This window comes from Gekko japonicus, unplaced genomic scaffold (assembly GCF_001447785.1).
Source record: "Gekko japonicus isolate JY-2015 unplaced genomic scaffold, Gekko_japonicus_V1.1 scaffold637, whole genome shotgun sequence".
NCBI lineage: Eukaryota > Metazoa > Chordata > Lepidosauria > Squamata > Gekkonidae > Gekko > Gekko japonicus.
In genome coordinates, this window is record NW_015172573.1 from 371328 (window position 1) to 394719 (window position 23392).

General features: G+C 49.6%; 1 protein-coding gene across 1 annotated transcript in view; it reads left to right on the forward strand.

The window, feature by feature from the left end:
* Positions 1-2463: 2463 nt before the first annotated feature.
* LOC107118975 (nuclear receptor subfamily 1 group D member 1-like) overlaps positions 2464-23392 on the forward strand; it is a 41945-nt gene continuing 21016 nt past the window's right edge. Inside the window, exon 1 of the mRNA XM_015421387.1 lies at positions 2464-3016. Within this exon, the coding sequence (XP_015276873.1) occupies positions 3001-3016 (16 nt within the window). The 5' untranslated portion in view covers positions 2464-3000. The remainder of the gene's footprint in view (positions 3017-23392) is intronic.

The window sequence follows — 23392 nt, forward strand, 5'->3', positions numbered from 1 at the left end:
TAACCCCCCGCCTGGACTAACCCCCGGGGTTACTCTGGCCTGGCTCGGCAGGGGGTACTCTGGGCTAGGCCAGAGTAACCCCGGGGTTATTCTGGCCAGGGGGGGTGAATCTGGCCTGTTACAGCCGGCCAGATTAACCCGGGGTTACTCTAGGCTAGGCCAGAATAACCTCTCAATAACCCCTCCGGGGTTATTCTAGGCTAGGCCAGAATAACCCCGGGGTTACTCTGGCCGGGGGGTTAATCCGGCCTGTTACATCGGTTTGCAGCTCAGCGTCTTAACCTCTGCGCCACCACAGCCCTTGAAATCCCAGGTACTGGTGGCCAGTTTCTTTTTGTAAGTAAATATGCTGTGGTTTTTTATCATGATCAGGTGTGCATGCATTCACTATATGTACAAGATGCATGTACATTCACTGTAACCTGTGAGCATGGCTTACGTAATCCTGGGCAGAGTGACTCCAGTCTAAGTCAGTTGATTTACTTATGTGCTATTAAAAGAGCATACTTTAAATTGACAAGGGAACAACCCAACAGGTGTAGCTTCTGGCACGGTGCCTTTCTAAGGCACACATCTTCCAGTGTTCCTTCTAATCCCCCCCCCCAAGTGGAGCAGTTCACATCCTGAGCAGAATGTAACTGCTGTAATCTTAAAATGTCAACACAAAGAAACACTGTGATGAAATGGACAATAACATTTAATGATAAAAACTTATGCAATGTAGCTCAGGAAATTCCAACATATTCAAGAAAAAGTCCAAAATCCTCTATGAGCACCCGGTTTTATTCTCATTTCAACAATCTTCCTCAGGAGTCGTCCTGTTAGAAGGTGTCAGTCTCTTGGTACAGTTTAAATATTTCTTTTGCTTCCTTCAAATAGTAGCAGCATTAACCTCTTTTTTATTTTCTTCAAATGATTGCAGATTAACTTCTTTTGCAAATTATCTTCCAGTTCCATTTCAAGTATTGTACTAGGTCTGCAGAAAAGAAGACTGAAATGTTACTCCTATAATCCACTAGAGCGCAACTGAGCCAGCAACGTGAGATAGAGAGCCAATTTGAAATAAGAAGGCTTCTAGCCAGATAGAAATATAAAAAGAGGACTGGTTGGTACTATTAAGAAATTAACTGGCTTGCTCCTAGTACAAATACTTGAAATTGAACTGGAAGATAATTTGAAAAAGAAGTTAATCCCCACTCATGCCATGGAGCTTGCTGGGTGACCTTGGGTCAGTCACATGCTGTCAGCCTAACCTACCTCACAGCAGGATTTTGTGGCTTCTGGGACAATTTTTTTTTTCTGGGGGGGCTGCCCTTTTCCTGTCTTCACCCCACTGTACTTTTAACTAAAAATAATGACAACAATAGTAGTAATAAAGACCATTTAATCTCTTGCCTTGAAAACCCCACAAGGGTGGCCATAAATCAGCTGTTATTTGACAGCACTTTCCACCAAATGTTTAGAAAATACTTTTAAAAATGCATTTTGTAGCTAAATTCCTGTAAGGGGGTTGAGTCCTGAAAAGCCCCACCGTACCTACAGGCCTGCCTCACAGGTAGGGTTACCATCTCAACAGGGTATATAATGCCATATAGTTCATCCTCCAAAGCAGCCATTTTGTCCAGGGGAACTAATCTGGGTCATCTGGAAACGATCTGTAATAGTGGGAGACCTCCAGATCCTACCTGGAGGTTGGCAAGCTTACTGTTATGTATTGGGACTGAATCATTCCAGGTATGTCACACCAGACTGGCTGAGTTTGGAGCATAAGAACAATAGTGACCAGGACTCTGGAAGTAACCAATCCAAGTAGTAATGTTATGTAAATAGTCTGTCATTGGGAGTGGGGTATGTTTGGGTGCGGCAACTGCAATGCTATTTAACAGAGCTGAGGCTCTGGGGTCTTGTCTTGTTCTTCCTGAAATCACTAATAAAGTAGAGCTGATCACTAGACTTGTGGTCTGTTCATCCATGGAACCCACTATTTAACACTTACTCACAGGGTTGTGAGGATGAAACGGAGGGGAATGATGTAAGCCGCTTTGGGTCACCACCGGGGCGAAAAGCAGGAGAGAAATAAAGTAAATAAAATGAAACTAGACAAGAGTAACAGAGCGCCTCTGAGCATTCGCAGAGCGCCTCCGCCAGGCCACCAAGGCCGCCTCCTCTGCAGATTCGCCCTCGGCTGAGCTCCTTTCTTCGGCCAGGGAAGACGTGACCCCTTTTCTGTACCTTCAACGGCCTCGCGTCCCACATGGGACTCTGCCGGCCCGGGGCGGGTGGGGGGCTTCGCTTCCTTCCCCCTGCCCGCGCGGCGCTGCAGTGGGAAGCCAGGCTCCGGCCCCGCCTCCCCTCCCTTTCGCCCCGCCTCCCGTCCATGTGCGGCTCTGGCGCTGATGTCATCTCTCCGGCTGCCTGAAAATGTGTGTCAGTGGGGCATGCCTTTGATTCTGTCACATGCAGGCTACACATGAGCCAGGCGTGGAGGCATGCCAGATCCCAACTCCCCCGCTCCCTCCTGGCTAGAAAACAGGAGCGGCCAAGCCCTGGAGTTGAATAAGCAAAAAAGGCAGCAACCCTCACCCACCTATATATACATATACACGCATACATTTTTACATATGCAGCAGACATAGACCTAACAATCCAGGGCTGGGCATCTCCAGCTCTTAGCAAGCCAGGCTCGGACGGCGGGCGAGCCCGCACGTGGAATTCACAGCCGACAGCTTTTCTGGAACCTCGACCCATTTGCAACCGCGGCGGCAAAGCGAGCGCGCACACCATCTACGAGAGAGAGGGGAGCAGGGAAAGCCGCAGAGGTTTCCCTGCGCGGTCTCTGGTGGCCAGCAGAAATCCCAGTTCTTCTTCTGCTTTTGGCTGCCTGCCTTGGGGAGCCCCGGAACCCGCGCAAGCCCTTTCACCCAAACTCTGCGTACGCGGCGCCTTGCTTTGCAACCAGGTGCAGCTTGACCACGGAAGAAAAGGGCGGCCGGAAGAAACATGGATAACAATTCTGGTAAGCCGCCCAGCCGGGCTGGTTGTTTTGCAAAGTCCTTTTTTCCCCTTAAAGGATTGACTTTACTCTTAAGAGCCATCAGTGGCAAAGAGGAGGAGGGGCGGAAAGGGGGGTTGGGGGTGGGGGGGTGGGGGGGGGGGGGGGTGTTTCTGGTTTGCCAAAAAAAAAAAAAAAAAGCCCCACCAAAAACAAACCCCGTTTGCAGGAATCTGGGGAGTCTCTTCGCATTGCGTTAGCCCCCTTTGCGTCCGTCTCCGCCGACTCTCATCCACTGTACCCTCCCTAGCATGCCTCTCTGGTTCTCCTCCAGATCCCGACCCCAAAAGGCGTGCAGAAATCTGGGGGCTTAATTCATTTCCTTTCGCCAAAAAGGAAGAGGGGAGGGGGGGGAATCCAGCTTTGCGTTATTGTGGAATGGCTGGGGTTTCCCTGAAGCTGAACTGTTTGGATTGTGTTCGTATTTATAAGGAAGCTTTGATGATGATGGGGGAGAAAAGAAGAGAAAATAGAAATATGGTTTCTCTTGTTCCTGGACTGATTTTGTGTGTGTGTTTTTAGTGGAGTCAGCCAGCCTGAAATCTGTCTGCTGGCATTCCGAGAAAGACAGGCTGATTGGCACAATCTTAATATAGTTAAAAGGTGGTTGCAAATCTCTCTTTCCAAAATCTGGCATGATTTTTGCAAGGGGGCGGGCTGGGGAGAGGATGGTCTACAATCGCCGAGTTGTTATGGAGCTGGGTCACGCAACTAGTTTTGACAAAATATGGGCTTGGGATCACATGGGTCCACCTGGATTTCTCCAGCCAAGTAAACAAACAGCAGAAAAATCTGATTTATGGTTTTGGGAAACTGCTGCGTGTTTCTCTTTTTTCCAGTCCTCGGCGTACCCAAGGCGGGGAAATACTGCAGACTGTTTCGTTTACTGCACAGTTGGGGGGGGGGGAGAGCTTAGGTGGGGTAAACAGGTCCCCCAGGAGGTTTACATTTTGCAGAATGCTGGTTGTGGGGGAAGATGGGAGCAGACTAGGGGTCGCCCTTGGCCACCAGCGGGGGGTGGCAGAGTAAGGTTGCCAGATCCAGGTTGGAAAACTCCTGGAGATTTGGTGATGGAGTCTGGAGAGGACCGGGACCTCAGTGGGGTATAGTGCCATACAGTCCACCCTCCAAAGCATCCATTTCCTCCAGGGATACTGATCTCTGGGGATGAGCTGTAATTCCAGGGCATCCCCAGGTGCCACCTGGAGGCTGGCTTCCCTGTTAAGCAAACCCATCTATTGAGGACACAGCTGCCTTTACCGTTTGGCATTGGAACAGGGTTTCTTGAAAGGGGGAGACCTGCTTTCAAGCACAGCTGGGGAGGAGCACCAAACCAGAGAACAACCTTTTTTTGGTACCCAGGGAGGTTCCTTGTACTGAATCAGAACATTGGCTTCACTGTCTAGAGGTTTTCACCAACTTGAGATCCATTCAGGCACTGGTTCCCAGCCCTTTTGGTATGGTGACCCACAGGTCCAAATTTACTCGGGTATGGTGACCCACCCAGGGCTGGCCTGAGGTTTTTGGGTGCCCCAGGGCAAACTATTACCTTGGTACCCATCTAGTTCAGCATTCTGTTTTCTACAGTGCCCAACCAGATGTTTCTGAGAAACCCAACAAACATTACACAAAGGGGGCAGCTGCCACCACCATGAACCTGGAGCAAGTGGCGTTCCGACACACCCAGCCTTTGTGTGTGGAAGACACATTCCAGCTTTTGACCACCCTCTCCTTCTCCATAACTCCCTCCAGTCCCTCCCCCCAAGATTCTCACCCGCTCCAGTGACTGTCATTTTTTACTTGATCAACATGTATATGCAGCAAAGAAAAAGTTCCAGTGAATGTATGACATGGGAGATATCGCTTCCAGGGTGAGGTCTTGGTTTCCAAAATGCACTAGAAAGCAATGGAAGGGGCAGGGGCAGCTGTTATGGAGGGCTGGCCTGCATCCCACTTGCAGAGACTTCGCAGCCAGTGTTCCCTCTAAGCTGAGTTAGTGTGAGCTAGCTCACATTTTTTTAGCCTCCAGCTCACACATTTTTGTCTCAGCTTAGGAAGGAGGGCTCCAGAGCAAACTAATTTATGCAGTAGCCACATCACTCACTCAGAACTTTAATGCCAAAAGCTCACAAAGTAGAGTTTTTGCTCACAAGACTCCACAGCTTAGAGGGAACATTGTAATCGCAACCCACTTTTGGGTCCTGACCCACACATTGGGAAACTCTGTCTTATGGGAAGGGTTTTTTTTCTCCCTGCATGGAAATCTTTTGCTTTGCATTGCACTGCTGCATCATATAAGTGCAGAATTCCAGTACCTGGAGAGTCTCATATAAGTTTCTAGTCCTCAGTGCAATGGATGTAGGTTTGATAGTGTGATGAAATCTCAGAAACCAGAGCGGCAGCTGAAGTTCCAGGGCTCGGGCGGCAGTGCAGCGGTGCCTTTGCCCGGTTTTCTGGTGAGCAAAAGCAAAACCAATTATGCAAAACCAGACAGGGTGCTAATTTGTTTCATTTGTTTAATTTATGTACCTTACGAAGTTTCTGCGGTTGCTGTTATGCAAGTTGTACGTTTTCTTAGTGAAGACTTTGAGTTGCCTTATCTTGGTGAATACATTATTATTCTTTCTTTGAATATTAATGATGATAATAAGAACGTTGACTAATGTGGGTTATGCATGCAAATGGCTCTCGTTGATGCAGATTATCCTGTGGCCTTTTCGTGTTGGGTTTCTCCTGGCTGGAACAATCCTCTGCAACATGAAAGAGAACTGATTTATTTGCTTACTACCTTCATTTATGCCCCACCTTTTTCCCCTATGGGGACCCAAGATGGCTTACATAATTCTCCTCTTCTCCATTTGATCCTTACAACAACAACAGCCTTGTGAGGTAGGTTAGGCCGAGAGTGCATGACTGGCCTAAGGTCACCCACCAAGCTTCCGTGGCAGAGCAGGGATTCGAACCTGGTTCTCCCGGATCCTAGCCTGACGCTCTAACCACTACACCACACTGACTTATCTGAGGATTCTTTGGCTCTTCTGTCCTGGTGGGGACACTTTGGCCCTGACTGCTCTTGCATTACAGGGCTGAAAAGCCCCGGGCAGCCCTGTGTTCTTCTCTCCCCCCCCCCCCCGCCCCCAACGTCATCTTTATGGAGATTTTGGAGTGCAGCGTAGAAGAAGCACTTCATAGAGCACCCCCAAGGCTCCCTGAAGGCCACAAGAGCTAACGTGGTGCAGTAATGTGAGACTTCAACCAGAGAGACCCGGGTTCCAATCTGCCCAGGAAGCTGGGTGGCCTTTTATGAGTCACTCTCCCTCATCCTAACCTGTCTCGCAGGGTTCTCGTGAAGGTCATGTGACATAATCTGCCATGAAACAGCCAGCGTGGTGTCGTGCTTAGAAAGAATGTCGGACTAGGATCAGGGAGTCCCAGGTTTGAATCCCCGCTCTGCTTGCTTGGTGTCCTTGTGCCAGCGTCACACTTTCAGCCTAACCTACTTCACAGGGTAGTCGTTGTGAGGATAAGACGGAAGGAGAACGGTGTTACGAACCATTTTGGGTCCCCTTTGGGGAAAACAATGAGCACTAAAGAACTGCGGTCTGTACTACTAGGTGCTGTAAGGTGGATCCTGCTGTGTAAGTTTGCATCATTTGATATGTCATGTTAACATGTATGCTTTGCTTCAGTTCTGGGTTGGTTGGTTGGTTGGTTCTAGATTTCTGGTTGGTTCTGCAACCCTAATCCCATGGCATTGTTTATTGAACGCCCATCCTGTCGATGGCATTGACTCACTCTGCGTGATCCACTTAGAGTCCCAGTGAGAAAGGGGTACTATAGATAAATAAAATACCTAAATTAAAAACAACAACAACATCCCATGATGCTCACCTGAATGGAGGAACAAACAAATATGATCTGTTGTATTTTACATTTTTAAAAAAAAATAGCTAAGGTGTCTTTGGTCTCAAGGAACGTTTTGGCATTGGAGCGAGTGATACTTTATCAGTCCTTGACTACCTTTTGTAATGGGACACTGGTGTCAAAAGGTGCTGGCGTGCGGGAGTTTGAACGTGGTGTGCAAGGTCATGCGGCCTCATCACTGGTATTTCTGGCCACTGTGTGATACAGAGTGTTGGACTGGATGGGCCTTTGGCCTGATCCAGCATTGGCATCTCTTATGTTCTTATGTTCTTATCACCCCAGGTGAGGCCGAAAACTTCACTTTGCTGTGATGTCACCCTGTTGTTTTTGAGGAGGAGATGCCAGGCTTTCTTAAGAGAGGCCGTGCGCTGTTCAGAGGTGTGCTGTGTTTTGGTATCACACTGCCCTCTTGAAGTCCTCCCAAGGAGGTTACTGTGGTAATGCATAGCTGCATGTTGACATCACTTTCTGATACTGGGCTGCGCCGTCTTTCAATATTGCATTAACACCCTGCTCGTGTTTCTGGTTGATAAGGGCATTTAATATTAAGTGCCTACAGCAGTGTGCCTGTGAGATACCCTCGGGGACTTAAGGATTCTCACTTAGCAGGATCCATTGGGGAGCGGCACCCTCTCTTCCTTGGGCAGGAGACAAGACCCTTTCATCTTCGCTGTGACAGATGAACACAGCTTGCTGTCTGGGTTCCTGGTAGCCCTTTGGTTCCCGGAGAACTAGGTTGGATCTGCAAGCGTATTTTGCCATGCAAATTGCCCTCCTCCTGAGCAGCCGGATTCCATAATAAAGTTGGCACTTGCGTAGCATTAAAGGCTTGGCAGTTCTAGGGCGCACTGATTCGGGCATATCTGGGGCACTGCATACAAAGTGAGTGAGAGAGAACATGAAAGCCTCTTTTGTTTCATACGACTTGACTCTTTATTGGTTGACTGAGAGCCAGTAAAGTTGGGTAAGGTCAGCAGGGGGGCATTAAAATTGCCCAGGAGGGCGGCATCTGGCAGCCGGTGGTTCACCTGTTGCGCATCCCGGCTCGGAGGCATTCAAGGTAGCCTGCGAGACTTTGGCTGCCGCCTTCTGCCGACCCCATGTGCCAGCATCCATCTCTTTAATCCGTCTGATGGGAGTGACAATCCAGTAAGGTCTCTCGCTTGGATGATCTCGGAGACGGCCGCGCACGACCTCTCCTCGCATGGGGCTAACCTGACTGTGCATTCTCCTTCTTGCGCACCGCAGCCCTGAACAACTGCACGTGCCTCTCCGGTTTCTTCCAGTCAGTCACACTCGGAGAAGATGGTTGCTGATTCAGAGGCTGTCGGGATGCGTGCGCGCATGCGGCAGCCAGGTTGGCTGCTTCAGATTCTGGAAGGGTGGGAAGGGAGTATCCTGCTTGCCAAATAAATAGTCTTTGGTGAGTTCCATTTATACGGCTAAGGTTCCCCTTCAAAGACGGCAGGATTCGTCTCAACCGGGATTCGAGGAGTTCAGGGCGTATTGCCTGAATTCTGCTCCGCCCTAGCTGGCTTGGGGCATGACTGACTCACTACTTTTTGGCGTTGCGACTTAACTGAGCCACCGTGTTGTTCTGGAGAAAGGAAAAGGTGCTCCTTCTTAAACCTCCTCTTCCACATCTTTAGTATTAAATGTATCTCTGCACTCCTTAGACCAAAGGTTTTCATCAGTGGCTATTAGCCAGAAGGTATAGATAGGGGCTCTGGGGCAAGTGATGCTCTGTCTTCTTGGTGCTTGGGGGGTCAACAGTGGGAGGGCTTCTAATGTCCTGGCCCCACTGGTGGACCTCCTGATGGCACTGGTATTTCTGGCCACTGTGTGACAAAGAGTGTTGGACTGGATGGGCCTTTGGCCTGATCCAACATTGGCGTCTCTAATGTTCTTATGTTTCTGCGGCCGTTGGAGAACTTGTAGTTCCAGCAGAAACCATTTTGTAAAAGCCGTCTGCCCAGATAGGCAGCTAGGGAAGATTTATTTAGAATCATAGAGTTGGAGGGGACCTCCAGGGTCATCTAGTCCAACCCCCTGCACAATGCAGGAAATTCACAAATCCCTCCCCACTCCACCCCCAGCGACCCTTGTTCCATGCCCAGAAGATGATAAAAAACCTCCAGGATCGCCGGCCAAACTGGCCTGGAGAAAAACCACTTCCTGACCCCAAAGTGGCAATCAGCATTTCCGTGGTCGTGTAAGAAAAGGCCACAAGAACTAAGCACTGATGCAGCCCTTCCTTCCTTCCCTCTCACAATCTGCCTAAGTTCATTTATGTACTTCATGTCCCACGTTTCTTCCCCGTGGCAACCCAGAGTGGCTTACAGCATTCTCCTCTCCTCTGTCTTCACAACAACCCTGTGAGGTAGGTTAGCCTGGGAGTGCATGACTGGCCTCAGGTTGCCAGCAAGCTTCCATGACACAGCAGGGATTCGAACCCGGGTCCCAGCTCTTAGTCTGACACCCTAACCACTATACCACGCTGGCTCTCATTTGTTTGTCAAGATGGAATTAGCCCACGCGCAGCAGACTTGGATCAGTGATGCTCACAGTGGCTTCCAGCGCTCACAGTGGATCACTCGGGAGGTGCCTGGATTCTTCATTGGCTGTTTTTGGTTCAGGCTGGCACCTGGGTTTGATTGCACAAATAGATAATTTTGTTATTTGGGGAGGTTTATTTCTCTAACAACTATGCAATCGATAGAAATTCTTTCCCTCTCTACATCTCTGCTGGGCATGTGCAGAGGGGCGGAACTCATGTGCTCCCGATACATGTGCGCTAGCAACAGGCACTTTGAAAGAAAGCAGCAAAAAATGCTGGTTATGTAGAGGCTGAGGCGACCTGTATCCCTGACCCACCTGAGGGTCCTCACCCATAGGTTGAAGGCCTTGTCACAGCAGAGAAGGAAGAAGGGCGGCCAATAAGATGCCGGATAGACTTTGTCGGAGTAGCTGCTACCTCTGCATTTTCTGTGCTTCAGCTGGATGTTTCGAAAGCAACATTCAGTGCCTGGAGTAAGAAGAGGCAACCCCGATATTTTTGCCCTGCTCAGTTTTAAGCAATCGCTGTGCTGACATATTGGCTATCATTTCACTCCTAAGGGACCGGAAATGTTTTTAAAATTTGAAAGGGTTTCACAAATTAACTTTTCTTTGCGTTTTGTTATGCAGTGGTCTAGCCAGTAGCTTTAATTGCATGCTGGCTCCTGAGAAGCAGCCTGGTGTAGTGGTTAGAATGTTGGACCATTGAGAAGACCAGGATTCAAATCCCTCCTCTGCTGTGGAAACTGGCTGGGCAACTTTGGCCTTCTGTGAGCTTGCAAAGTTGTGGTGAAGGTTAAATAGGGAAAGGGAAAGCTGTGGCCAGCACTTGGAGTTTCTTAGAGGATAAACAGGGTACAAGTGTATAGTAATATAGTGATATAAATAATCCAAGAGCAACAAGATCTCCTTACCGAGAGTTTGCTCTGACCTGGATGGCCGAGGCTGGCCCGATCTCATCAGATCCCGGAAGCTAAGCAGGGTCATTTCTGGTAAGTACTTGGATGGGGGGCCACCAAGGAAGTCCACGGTTGCGATGCAGAGGCAGGCAATGGCAAACCACCTCTCTTCGCCTCTTGCCTTGAAAACCCTTTGAGGGGTCCCCATAAGTCGGCTGTGACTCGACATCACTTTGCGCACACACACACACACTCAGAGTTTATTACAGAGCTTAACTCCTGAGGTATTTGTGGGAGATTCAAGTTGTGCAACAAGATGTACCTTTGGCTACTGTCCAGCGCAGTGATCTCCGGATAATATCGAGTTTGGCAATTGAGTAGTGAAATGTTGCCGCGCCGAGAGTGCTCTTAATATAGAGGCAAGGTTGTCGTTCAGTCATGCAAATATAACGCAGCTTCCCAAGGATCTGGTTTCCCTTTCCCAAACCTGGTGGGCGATTCCAGCCAACCTAGCACATTAAGAGCAATGAAGATTTTCAGTGTCTTTGGAAAGAACAACATAAACTGACATGTGATCAGGTTGGGAGGGATAACAGGGATAGGCTTTTAGCCAGTTTGGGGGGAAATTTCGCCTAAGGCAGAATTGGGCATTGGCCCTGGAGTTTGGCAAGCTCAGAGCACACACCAGGTTCCTCCCAGCAGATCTGCTCCCAAGCAACCCGTTGCAGGAGCCAAGCCAACCAAAGCATCTGGATTAGACAAACCCATAAATCCACTTCATTGAAAACCATCAACAGGCAGGTCCTAAGCTTTTCCATGAAGGAAGGTAGAGTGTAGTTGCCCAGTAATCAAAGCGATTCCGGTGTGGATGATTAAGGTCCTTGGTGTAGCCTCCTTGCCGTGAGGCCTGTCCTTTCATTGAACTATTTCCTGCATTCCCCCTGCTCTGCCCTGCATTCTTGCTTTGTCTCCCTGGTCTATTCTCTCCCAAACCACTGTTAGTAAAGTAAAGGTTCCCTTGCTCGAAAGCCAGTCGAATCTGACTCTAGGGTTGCGGTGCTCATCTCCGTTTCCAAGCCGAAGAGCCAGCGCTGTCCGAAGACATTTCCGTGGTCATGTGGCCGGCATGACTAAACACCAAGGCGCACGGAACGCTGTTACCTTCCCACCGAAGTGGTACCTATTTATCTACTTGCAATGTCTTGCTTTCGAACTGCTAGGTTGGCAGGAGCTGGAACTAGAGACGGGAGCTCACTCCGTCATGCGGCACCCGGGTCTCGAACTGCTGAACTACTGACCTTCCACAGCCTGCTGTTCAGCGTCTTAATTACTTGAGCCACCGTTATTTTGATACTAATGAAGGGGAAATTTAGAAAAAGTGATTCAATGGGGTTTTGCACAGAAATAGGGCGGCCCACAAACTGTAGTTACCTTATCAATCTTATCCAGCAAACTGTTGCATCAAGGAGTTCGCAGCATGCGTAGAACTCCCCCCCCCCCTCCCCATGCACCAGGGCTTCCCTGTTCACTTTGAAAGGACGCACTACTTGTGCATGGAACTCCATTGAAAGGCGTGGAAGGGAACCGCTTGAATATTACTGTGGAGAGTCTGGTTTCTGCATTTTTACTAGTGTTTGGATCCCTGGCTTGGAGGCTGTGTTGTTTTGGGCATCCTGCCAATGGCCCGCCGCTGTGTTTCTTTCACATCCTAGTTGCCTGAACATCCAGGTGGCAACTGTCAGTGATCTCTGTCCATTGCACTTATCTTGGGATGGAAATTGGCCAGTGTTCAGCTCTCCGGTCCTCTATGCCCATAGTAACATGTTCTCCCTGAGACAGGCAGTGCAGGCTGGTGAAACACTTCAGAGTCAAACAGTCACCCATGTAGGGGCAAGAAATGAACATGCATGTGAACACATGAAGCTGCCTTATATAGAGTGAGACCATCGGTCCATCAAAGTCAGTGTTGTCTACTCAGACTGGCAGCGGCTTTCCAAGGTCTCAAGCCTAGGTCTTTCACATCAGCTACTGCCCGGTCCTTTTAACTGGAGATGCTGGGGATTGAACCTGGGACCTTCTGCATACCAAGCAGATGCTCTACCATTGAGTCCCTGTTTCCCGAAGCAGCTCGCAGTTGATGAGTTTGGCTTCTTAACATGAATTGGAGCGGCAGTTTCCAGCCTTTTTTGGTATGGTGATCCACATGTCCAAATTTAGTTGATATGGTGACCCGCTTAAAAAAAAAAAGATTTCACACAAAGATCACTAAAACTGCAGAAGCCCGGGACCCACCTTCACAGTCTTTGCAACCCACTTAGGTTGGAAATGCTGGATTCGAGGACAGTTTGCAAAGGAAACAACTGATTGACTTTATTCTTGCAAACTTCAGTCTCTTCTTCACTTGACCGTTGGCAGATGGAAATGGTGTTGTGGGGTGTGAGGGTGACCTGGGGCGACGGTGGACTGGATTCATGCATGTGGGACAGAAGAGTGAATTGTGGGAGGCACATCTTTCTTTACCCTCGCAGAATTAGGATGTGTGTTGCGTGCAGTGTTCCTTCTAAGCTGAGTTAGCGTGAGCTAGCTCAGGTTTTTTTAGCCTCCGGCTCACACGTTTTTGCCGTAGCTCTGGAAGGATGTCTCCAGAGCAAACTAATTTATGCAGCAGCCAGATTGCTCACTCACAACTTTAATGCCGGTAGCTCACAAAGTAGAATTTTTGCTCACAAGACTCCACAGCTTAGAGGGAGCATTTTTTAAAGCAATCTTAACCGTTGCTGTCAGCGTTGAATCCTTGCCCTCTATTGCAGCTGGTTGGCCTAATTAAATTACTCCACCTGCGAATTCACAACAGGGAGAAAACTGTTCATAGGTACAAGGGAAAAGCTGGGAAATACGGCCCATCCATTGTCTTGCTCCATGATCTCCAGGCCAAATCCCCATTCCCTAGGAAGAACCTCTGTTTTTCTTCCTCTATGGCTGGTGCACATTTGTTCCCTGCCTCCAGGGTTCCTATGAATTAGATGCTTCTCAAAAGTACCAGAGCAAAATCTGTTCCACCCCATTTTACTTTCTCCAGAGCTGGCCTTTGCAGTGTCCGATTCTGAAAGGGGAGGCCGGGGGGTGCATCCAGTACAGCAGCACTGAACACAATTGCTATGCAACCCCTTAGGTAAGGATTGGGTCCCACTACCATCACCCCGGTGCCACACCTGTTACGATACGGAGGAATCTTCCAATCCAGATCCTGTGTGGATCCGGAGGAAGAGCATTGAGGCAAAAGCTTTGGACGGTTTGTAGATTAATACCATTAATGTTCTTGCCGGAGATCAAGGTACCTGGCGATTATTTGGCCAATCGGTTTAGCCTGTTACACATCCGGTGTATTTGCAGCTTGCTTGCCCCATTTCTCACCACGGTTGTCTGCAGCGTTTAAAGGAGAAGCCAGAGATGTAGACAGGCGGGGGAAATGGGTCACGGTGCTGCAACCGGCTGCTGCGCCCTGTCCCTTGTCACTGTGTGGTGTCAAGATATGCACCTTCAAACCTAGAGATGTGCACCTCTGAATCACTGGGGGATGCATGCAGTGGGCTAGCAGTGAACCGATACACCTTGCCCACATTGGGGCGTGAACAGGCTCACCAATAGTTTCCGTGCTTACCCAAGGCATAGGAGCCGTAGGGATGGATAGGATGAAGTGAGGCTAATTGCAACATACATATCTGTTTTTTGGCAGTGGAGAGGGGCAAAGCGGATGATCCTGTTGGTGTCTTGTTCTCTGTGTTTGCACACTCTGTAGGCATATCCACACAACAAACTTATGGTAGTTTTATAACCATTTAACCTGCGTGGTTGGCCCCCCTGGAGAAAGTCCAGCATTGTCACTGAAACATATAAAAGCTTCAGCTGCTGTTGCAGAACTACAGTTTCCTTGCAGGGGAGGGGGAGGATATGATTTTTAAACTAGGTTAAGTATGGGCTGAAAATATGCTCTAGTTCAGCCTTGCAAATAAGCTAATAAAATTTACTAGCCTTACCTGCTGAGACATACATCATTTGTGGCACGCTGACAGTCAGAAAGGAGGGGGGGGGGGATGTGGTAGGCCAAGATATGAATATGATGAATCATTAAACAAACCAATTTTTCCCAACCTTTTGCCTTGTCACCTGGAGTCAGCACTTGCTTGCCATGGGTGAGCAATGATATGTTTTTTTTTTTAACAAGCTGGCTTTAGTTTCTAATTTCTGGTTTGAGGCAGGCTTTGTTTTTCACCCGCTGAAGTTATGCACTGGTTGGGCTGTGAGTTGCTGCAGCAAAAAAAAAATAAAAATCAAATCCCCTTTCTGTTCCCAACCTAGTGCTGTGCTACCTATTTCTGCCCTTTCTCCTGCGGCGGTGACTTTGACCTACTTCACTGTCTGCAAGCATCGCGGGCGCTTTTGCAGGTGCCAGAGAGGCTGAGATCGAACTCAAAATGTAATGCAGCAGGCAGAATTTGCTGGCCTAAGAGTAAAGGCACATTCTGGCAGGGTGTGGGCCTGCTGTTTTGTCGAGCTGCTTTGATCGTCCAGCAGCCAGGGAAATCCTTTTTACCTTCCTTGTTAGCCATCAGCATTGTGGCATCAGAAAAACAGCTGGGGGGCGGGCGGACAGAACATGAGGGAACCAGGTTGATCCTTTTAACAGTCTCGGACTGAACTCTCCCTCCTGGAACAAAGCATATCTGATAATACGCAATACATACTGTGTAGAAAGTTAACAGTTCTTAATTCCTGATTCAGAAGCATCCTGAGGTCTGTGGAGTGGGCATACGGATGAGAGTGACTTATCCAGGGGGTACTCATTCAAGTGGAGAGGCCGTCTCTGAAGCCAAAGTACGTTACCAAAAAATGTACATATGAGTACCTTGATGGCTATTTCTTCTAAGCCAAGTGGTCTGGGGAGGAGAAGTAGGGAAGGAGCAGTCCTTACCCCACCTGCTGATTTTCTTCCACAATTCTGCCCCCCCCCATGCACCTGCTTTTATCTCCCCATGGGGATGCCTTCCATACATATAAATTTGCCCCTGAAATCCACGAAGGGAGACAGCTCAGGGAGCATTGTAGTGGGAAAGATGGGGAAAGCGTTAACCAATTCAGCCCCTTCTGCACTGCAATCCACCACCACCTTCTCCTCCTCCCAAAACTTGGTTGCCCTAGAAGAAAGGTTCTATCACAAGCGTTTTTGTGTAACTGTGTGGGTTTCTCCCCTCAGCAACATACTCCCTGACTGTCGAGAACTTGTAATGTTTAGTTTGGCACCTTGACCATAATCCATCTCGGTTTCAGATCACATAACCCTCAGAGCAAACGAAATGGAGGGCAGATTTACGTGGCCCATTTTTTGAAGGCGTGTTTGGAAACCAGGTTAACGGAAACAGAAAAAGTCAGCCCAGTTTGAGAGGGCGTGTGGCGAACCACTTGCCTGGATGGCCCACCACAAACCGAGTCTGACAGAGCGCCTGCGAGGCGCAGGGTGTGAAAGTTCCACCCAGTGTCTGAGGCGACAGGTTCACCAGACACAAATTTAAACCAGGTTAAATTATTCCTCTCTACCCCCCCCACCCTTTCACCTTAAAAAAAGCAAATATCTCTACAAGCAGAATTTTGCCCTCTTTACAACTGTACCACTGTGGGGAACTCACTTCTGAAATCCCTCAAGTCTTGCAGACCTCATATACTACATTTAAGGGCAATCCCTTCTTTTTGTAATTTTGATGTAGTCTCTGGAGCTTTTTTTTTTTGAAAAAGTGGAAACCTACATGAGCATTCCACTTGTGAGCTATTTGGCCCGGTTTTCACCCTGTCTTTTCTTCAGCTGCCAGGGAAGCAAACAAATTGGTTGGAGACTGCATGTGGTATCTTGCTTTTCTTGCCTACTCTGGGAGTTCTGCTGCTGCTGCTGCTGCTGCCTGCACTTCCAGCGAAGCCCACAGATGTACTCTGATTTGTTTAACCTACTTAAAGCCAAAAAAAATGGAGCCTCTCTTCCCTCGCCTGCCCCTCCCACCCCTGTTCCACTGATGAAGGAACGTGCGGGCAGATTAAAGCCCGCACGAGTAGCTAGTGTCTCCTGGCAGGCTTCGGCTAAAGACCCGAGCTAGGCTCGTGTGCAGTTTCGGAGGAATCTTATTTATTTACACATCCCCATATTTTTGTGGTGGTTGCAGGGAAGCACCAACATCTTCTCCCCATTAAGTGGGCACCTCTCCTCCTGAAGGACTGCACCTGGGATCCAGCTGTGGGTTGTAACAGGGAGAGGGGGCAGAGAAATGGTTTGTCTTAGGGTTTGTCTGTCATTTTGGTACTGATTGCTCTCTGGGTTTGCTTTAGTTCCGGTCCAGAAGATGGCCGACTGGGCTTGCCCGGGGCACTGTTTTCCATCCTGAGGTATAATCTTCTGCGCCGACTGGGGTTTCTCTGCTGAGGAGAATATTAGGCTTGTCAGGCCCCGGATGGGACCCAGAGTTGTGGAAGTACGGACGATCTCCAGACGGCAGAGATCTGGAGAAAATGGCAGGCCTGGAGGGTGAGCTCGGTGTGCTGTCCCTCCTGTCCCCCAGATCTTCAGATATTTCTCAACCCAGCATTGGCAGCCCAAAGAGAAGCCTCTTGGTACTGGCCCCAGTTGAGCGGAGGGCCCGTTTTGCTTTCATTTTGTTTGTAACGGGGCTGTCGTGACCAATGTTCCCTCTAAGATGTGGAGTCTTGTGAGCAAAAATCCTACTTTGTGAGCGACTGGCATGAAAGTTGTGAGCGAGCTATTTGGCTGCTGCATAAATTAGTTGGCTCTGGAGCCCTCCTTCCTGAGCTGAGGCAAAAATGTGTGAGCCAGAGGCTAAAAATCTGTGAGCCAGCTCACACTAACTCAGCTTAGAGGGAACACTGGTCGTGACTCCCCACCAGTGGCTTGTGAAATGGTTTCTATCGGATTACGAATGCCTCCTCAGAAGGGGTCAAGGGTATTTTTTTTTTTTTGGCAAACGTCACTTAACCAGTGTGACACGGGACTGCTTGTATCAGTTTACAGAAATCTCATCATAGGGAAATAATAGCGAGGCAGGACTGGCAGTGTTTTGTTCGATACCAAGAGGTCCATCCTTAGTAGTGTCAGAATAAAAGCATTTCATGGACCCCCTCCAAGCCTTCCCCTTGTGCCTCAACACCACACATTTCTAGAGCGACTGGTTCCCACCAACCAGTTGTCTTGTTTTCTGGCCAGTGCTCTGAGGTGATCTGGAGATTAGGTGGTCAGTTGGAATGGCGGCACTGTGAACCCTTGCCGTTCCCCTCTTCCCAAGGCGGAAAATACCTTCCCGCCATTCCTGGAAAATGGAGGTGGCTCCATTTTCACATTAGCTTGGATGGATGACAGAAGGCCTTTACCATCTGTCCTTAACAAAGAACATGCGGAATCCTCAGAGTGCCCCACTTTGAGGATCACCGAGGTAGTTAATATGGTTGGAAAAAACTCTGGAGGTGTTAAGATTCTTCTGTGTTTTTATTATGGAACACAGTGAAAAGAAAGTGGAGCTATATTTTTGAGGGGCCAAGCAGGGTCGGTCCCGGTTAGTATTTGGATGAGAGACCACCAACAAATACCAAGGTCACGACACAGAGGCAGGCAATGGCAAACCACCTCTGAACGTCTCTTGCCTTAAAAACCCTACCGGGTTGCTATGACTTGGCTGCCAAAGTACCTTGACCACCCTGACTTGACTGCCATAAGTCGGCTGTGACTTGATCGCAAAAAAAGAAGAAGAAAGTGACCCAGAGGATTAGTATAGATGCATTTAAACCATTTGCTAGATTATATCTCTCTCTCTCACACACACACACACGGGCTAATTCCTCCCTGCCTTAACCCAAAGATGTGAAAGTGCTTTATTAATAAGATAAAATCAAAGCTGAGAGCCTCCCTCTTCCATCAGTCAAAAAGTTTGATCTATCTGGAGCTTCTCGGCATGCCTTGTTCTTTAATATGCTTGGAACAACCTTGAGGGCAAAACAAGCAAGTCCCATTTCACAGCTGGCAGTGAGGCTCAGAAATAGCAACTCAGGCCGAAGCGCATGGCTGACTTGAAACCCAGGGTGAAGTCCAGCCCCTCCAGTTCCCCGAATCTGTTTTGTCAATGCAGTGTTATTCTGGAAAGCTGACTCAAACTGAATGGAATTGATTCCCCTCCCTACATACCTCCCGCCGAAAAAGTCAATTAGCCAGACTAAATCAGCTCACAATGTTTGGTGCATCTCCTGAGAATCTAGGCCCACCTCTGAACCTCAAGTTATCATAGGGCTGCCAACCTCCAGGCGGTAGCTGGGGATCTCCTGGGATTACTGTTGTTTTCTAGGTGACAGAGATTAGTTCACCTGGAGAAAACGGCTGCTTTGGAAGGTGGGCTGTGTAGCATTTTACCCCATTCAAGTCCCTCCCCACCCTCCTCAGGCTCCACCCCCAAATTTTCCAAGTATTTCCCAACCAGGCGCTGGCAACCTAAAGTCATCACCTACTTTAGTCTCTAACAGGGAAATTCCAAGTTCCACATTTAAGAGCTAAATGTGGAACTGAGAGTTTCCCTGTTAGAGACGGGCTGGCTGGACTGCCTTTCGCATTGATTGCCCCTGCAAGAGGAATGCAGGTCTTTTTTCTTTCCTGCAAACTTTAGTTAGATCTAGCCAGCTGGAGAGAATCTATGCCAAGGTCGGCTTCAAAGCCGAGCCTGATAAGGAAGCCCAAAATAGGGTCACGGCTGGCTGCCATCTGCAGAGGGAGGAGGAAAATCAGGTTTCGCTGCTTTAAAAATAAAGGAGGGGGGGGGATAAGGACACAGCAGATTCCTGGCCTAGATTCCGAAATATATCAGGGCTCCCCCAGCTGCCAAGTGCTTCGGAGATAGCGCAATGCCTGGTAAACATGTGCGAGAGTTGCTGAATTGGCCTTTATCGGGTGAATTGAGGTCACCAGGTAGAAACAACTGCGGCAGCTGTCTTCAGCACAATGGGGCGGGAGGGGGCGGTGGATTGATTTCTGTAGTGCCAGGGAACCGCGCACTGCAGCAGTTCCTTTTCCTGCTACAGCATGTCAAGTGGCACATGGCTGAAACCCATGCTCTGTTTTGCTGGAGAGGTTCAAGGATTGCCCGTGTGGCTGCGATCCTCTCTCTAACACGCAAATACACACACACACACACACACCCCACCGCTGCAGAGGAACCAACTGCAGCGTCAGCAGCGTGGAAGCTGTGACTGAGCTGATGGATGAGGCGGCATGCCACGCAGTCACTAATAATGCCACCCTGGAGAGGGGAGGGGGGGTGGCAATATGCAGTGTGGAGAGGGGAGCCGCTGCTGCGGTAGATTGTGTGCCGATTCAGTGGGGCCCTTAAAATCAAAGGTTTGGTTTTAAAATCTTGCACAGTGCTGGGAGGGAGGGGACACCTTCAGATGAACTGGCCATTGTTAAGGCCCCCGGCATAGCTGGCCAGAGCTAGCCTGATCTCATCAGATCTTGGAAGCTAGGCAGGGTCAGCCCTGGTTAGTACTTGGATGGGAGTCCACCAAGGAAGTACTGGGTTGTTACGCAGGGGCAGGCAAGGGCAAAACCACCCCTGAACATGTCTTGCCTTGAAAAACTCATGGAGTCGTCATAAGTCGGCCGTGACTTGATAGAACTTTCTACCACCAAAGCCCCAGGTGGTACGTTCCCATCTCCGTGCCATTTAACAGCAAGCAGCGTGGGGCTTGTGTGAATCATTTCACCTGCCCATCGGTAGTCTTAAGTGATTCCAGGGCCCTGTCAAGGATAGAACCCACCCATCCCACGCTGAATAAGAAAATCTCCCAGTTTTCACAGTGTGTGTCCCTTCACCACTTGCCAGCAAAGTTCCTATAGCATTTAGCAAAGCAAGAAAGTCGGAGGCCTGACAGCTAAATAGGCTGCCCTGGAAGATATGCTCCAGCACTGGGTACAGATTTGCTTTGCAACATCCACTGGAATTTGGGCAAGGGAATTAGTTATCAGATTTGTGCTCTCATGTACAACGTATAACAACAAAATATGCAAAACACTCCCCCGCCTTTTGCCCCAGCAGGGTCCTAAAGCAGCGTACATCATTTCATGTTCTTCCACTTTATCCTCACAACAGCCTTACGAGGTAGGGTAGCCTGAGAACATGTGACCGGCCCAAGGTCACCCAGCAAGTTTCCATGGCAGAGTGTGGATTTGAACCTTGGTCTCCTGGATCCTGTCCTGGCACTCTAACCACTACATATGTTTGCTCTACAGTTTACAAGCCATAATTGATCATGGATTTCTGGACTTCTCTTTCCAGCTCTAGGAGCATGTGACTGTGTAGTGTGAATATGGAAACTTAACACTATTTAATACTACCGTATTTTCCATCATGCATGCTCTATAAAAATGCATGTTGGGGCCTGCACAGGAGGGATAAATAAGCTTTTAAAATCTCTCCCCCCCCCCCCCCCCCCACCCCTAATTTGTAGAAAGAAAGTTACTGAACAAAGAACTGGGATTTAGAGTATACATTCAGTGTCTAACCTGGGGGGGTGCCCTGCCACTGCTGTGTGGAACGGCCCGGAGTCCTTTGTGTTTATCCCATTTCTATCCTGCCAGGGCATGCAGGGCAGTATATGTATTTCTCCCTCCAGTTTATCCTTACAACAACACTGCAAGGTAGGTTAGTGAAGGGCTGGTGCAAGGTCCACCTGGTGAGCTTGGTGGCCAGGTGGGCTTTGGAACTCAGGTCCTCCTGGCCCTAATCTGACACTGTCCCATGCTGATTCCACATTTCCTATTACAGCTTTTTGACCATGTGGGGAACACCTCTGATGAGTAACCACCACAGACTTCCTCCTACATGTTAGGTGAGACAGAATAGCTCGAGGGTGTGACTTTTTCACAAGAGGTGGTGGTGGTGGAGAGTGCCGTCAAGTCACAGCTGACTTATGGCCACCCCGTAGGGTTTTCAAGGCAAGAGACATTCAGAGGTGGTTTGCCATTGCCTGCCTCTGTATCACGACCCTGGTATTCCTTGGCAGTCTCCCATCCAAGTCCTAGCCAAGGCCGTCCCTGCTTAGCTTCTGAGATCTGATGGGATCGGGCTAGCCTGGGCTATCCAGGTCAGGGCTTCACAAAGGCAGTGCTGCAGCAGTGCCCTTCCTTTTTTTCCTTACTGTGTTCATGCAGATCAAGGTTTCTGGCGGCCCTCTCCACCTCTACCCCCAGTTATGGGGCAGTGCTGCTGTTACTATCCCAGTGGAGTAGAACAAAGTTGGAGGTAGCCACAGTGGCCCCAAGCAAAGTCTCAAAATCAAAAGCCACGTCCTGATGGAAGACCTTTTATGAGAACCAACCCAAATAACACAAAACCCTACACGTTTTTGAGTTACCTAATACTCTTCATAGGCAAAGCATCCGTCAGAGGCTGCTGACAAAAAGACTTTTTAAGATTAGGGCTAGAGAGAGCGCTTCCCCCTTTTCTCACCTCCATCCTCCTCCTCCTCCTCCTCCACACAAATGTAATGTAGATTGTCAGACTGCAGTCTGATAGACCCAGGTTTGACTCCCCAGTCTCCCAGGGAAGTCTACCGGGTGACCTTGGGCCAGTCTCAGGCACAGCCTCACCTCCTTCACAGGGGTTGTTGTGAAGACAGAATGGAGGCGGGAAGAAAGCTGTCAGCCCCCTTGGGGAGAAAGGCAGGCAGTAAAAGAAGTAACATTTTTATTTTTAAAATTATTTGTTTACTTCATTTCAGCCTGGTAGCCAGGATTTTGTGGCTTGTGGGGCAAACATTTTTTTTCCTAGTGGGGCTGCCATTAGATATGGTGGGGCTACGTTGTTCTCCTGTCCTCCATTTTATCCTCACAACAACCCTGAGAGGTAGTTTAAGCTGAGATAGGACGGCTGGCGCAAGGGTACCCGGCAAGCTTCCATGGCAGAGTGGGGATTCAAACCGGATTTGCCAGATACTGGCCCAACACTCTTAAACCTCTAAAAAAAAAAATCTGCAAGGCATGGCTTTGGGGTGTGGGGATTGGTGGAGGGCACTCTGCTCATGCTCAGAGGCGCCGCGCCCAGAGGAGGGAGGGAGGGAGAGCTGTTGGAGGTCTGCCTAAGCGGCGAGCGGCGCCTCCGTGCGCAAAGGCGCGGGGCCGGCCGCCGCCTGCCTCCCCAGCGGTTCGCGTGCAAGGAGCCGCGCCGCCGCAGCCGCCGGAGCGATCTGCGCCGCCCGGGCCATGTGAGCGGCGAGTCAGGTGTCTGCCCACCGCCGCTTGGCGGGGCTCCAGCACGTTGCTTGTGCTTTGACGCCGGCTCCGCAGCCGCCAGAGGCGGACACGTGAGGCGCTGACCCGATTGGAGGCTCCGCTCCGCAGGGGAGGCGAAGAAGCCGAGCTGGGAACCGGAGCGCTGCCCCCGCCTCCCCGGCCCTCGGTCTCCTCTCCGGCGAGCGATTGGCAGGCGCTAAAAATAACAGCGCTTGTGTTGCTTGGCACGGATCTTCGGCAAACAGCGGGGCAAAGCGGGGCGCTCTTCGGCGCTGGGCAACCCCCGCCTCCCTCCCTTCCTCCCTCCCTCCCTTCCCCACTGAGAACAAGCAGAGCCGCCGAGAAGTGGTTTAAGGGGACGGGGGGGTGCAGGGCGGGGTAAATCTTGAGGAAGAGGATGTCTGGTTGTTTAAAAGGGGCTGGCAGGAATATTATCGCAGCCTGGTTAGTTTTTTTGATTTTTAACAACATGATCTCGTCTTGTGTTTATATCCTGTATGTGCCGATTCATGGCAACCCCGTAGGGTTCTCAAGGCAAGAGCCGTTCCGAGGTGGTTTGCCATTGCCTGCCTCTGCAGAGCAACCCTAGACTTCCCCGGAGGTCTCCCATCCAAGGGGCAGCTAGCCAGGGCTGGC